Source organism: Triticum aestivum, chromosome 3B (genome assembly GCF_018294505.1).
Source record: "Triticum aestivum cultivar Chinese Spring chromosome 3B, IWGSC CS RefSeq v2.1, whole genome shotgun sequence".
In the NCBI taxonomy this organism is placed as follows: domain Eukaryota; kingdom Viridiplantae; phylum Streptophyta; class Magnoliopsida; order Poales; family Poaceae; genus Triticum; species Triticum aestivum.
The window spans coordinates 247,322,296-247,323,892 of NC_057801.1; the positions used below are offsets into that span (position 1 = coordinate 247,322,296).

A 1,597-nucleotide genomic window follows, 5' to 3' on the forward strand; every position below is an offset into this window, starting at 1 on the left:
ATTGGGCTTCCAACTCGTGTCGTCTGAAGACATCTCTTTCTTCTTCCCTTCATTTTTTTTTTACTCCAGTACCGTTCAAGATATCTGTTGATGCACTTCAGTTAGGAAATCTCCAATGGTGATGGGGACTTAAGAAAAACTTGTCTAGATCGTCAAGTTTCATTCAGCCAATCGACACTACTGAGCTCAGCAATATACTCCGACCAAAACACAATATGAGTTTGCTGTTCCAACCAAATGGTAATCGAGCTCGTAATTAACAAGTGAACCAACAAAAGATTACTACAATAATACTTCATTCATTTCATCATTGCATACCACGGCACAAGCTGACACGTACATCTAGCATTATTCATATGCCTCAAGAACATGCACCACTACTACAGATAACCAAGAACTTAACACGACCGACCGACAGAGATGGACCTAACGACGTAATTAAGCGACAAACACAACAAACAAATCGAGTTCTCCAAACGTACGTACGCGCGGCGTATAGCGCCCACAGAACCAGCATGCATGCACGCTACGAGTAGCACTACCGAACCATCAACCATGCGCCCCGTCAGTGCTTGCCACACACCAGCGGATCTAGCTATCAACGGCCGCCCTCAGCTTTTCACGGCTTCTTGGCGTGCTCGTCGACGGCAGCTGCAGCGGGGGACCCCGGCATGCCGCCGAAGCCGCCGAGACCGGGGGAGCCGCCGAGGCCGGGGGAGCTGCCGCCGAGGAAGGGCATGCTGCCGATGCCGCCGAAGCCCGAGGTGGCGCCGCTGCTGCCGGGGAGGCTGAATCCCGGCATGCTGCTGCCGCCGCTGAATGCCGGTGACCCGCTGCCGAGGCGGTCGAAGGGCGGGAAGGTCGTCGGCTGCAGGACCGCGTCCTTGCTGGCGGCTGCCGCCTCCGTCGTCTTGATGTTCCTCGCCTCGGCGCTGGTCGCCGCGGCCAGCACGGCGAGGACGAGCATCGCCGCCATCTTGGTCGACTTCTCCATCGCTAGCCTGCTCCTGAACTGGTGCTCTTGCTCCTGGCTAATGTGTGAGTGGCTGCTTGCTTTGTTTGCTTGCTGCTTCTAGCTCTGTGGGATGTGGAGGAGGAAGAAAGGTGGCGGGAGGTTTTATAGCCGGGGAGGGCGTCATTCAAGTGGTGGCAGCTCATCGATCGGCCTGAGCGACGGTAGGTGGGGGGCGTTAAGGAGACGATTAAAGGAGCGGGTACCTGCTGCGGTTTACTGCCATCCTGTGATCTCCATAAATACTTTTGCTCTTACAGACCAGTGGTGCATCAATGGGGGGAGAAGAGGGGGAAATTGTAGATCTGGTCGTGGTTGGGAGCTATAGCTGGATGTACTCCCTCCGTTCCAAATTACTCGTCGCTGAAATGGATGTATCTAGAACTAAAATACATCTAGATACATTCATACGTGCGACAAGTAATTCGGAACGGAGGGAGTAACATGCATGAAGAGCGTTCAAAATCCGGTGAATTTGATCTAGCTTTTCTTTTGGGTAGTAGCACTACTTACTATGACTAGGGACGCGGAAATCCCTTTTGGAGCTCGGGCTCCAGTGAGCCCTCTAAATTCAAATTTGAAATT

General features: G+C 53.0%; 1 protein-coding gene across 1 annotated transcript; it reads right to left on the minus strand.

Annotated features, from left to right (window-relative positions):
• Nucleotides 1-279: 279 nt before the first annotated feature.
• Nucleotides 280-1,100, minus strand: LOC123069540 (MFS18 protein). The gene has a single exon (XM_044492426.1). The coding sequence runs from the start codon at nt 992-994 to the stop codon at nt 620-622; it is 375 nt and encodes a 124-aa protein (XP_044348361.1). The 5' UTR covers nt 995-1,100; the 3' UTR covers nt 280-619.
• Nucleotides 1,101-1,597: the final 497 nt, after the last annotated feature.

What these genes read in the sequence shown, in the direction of transcription:
- LOC123069540 (XM_044492426.1), bottom strand. Translation starts at nt 994, where the DNA reads ATGGAGAAGTCGACCAAGATGGCGGCGATGCTCGTCCTCGCCGTGCTG.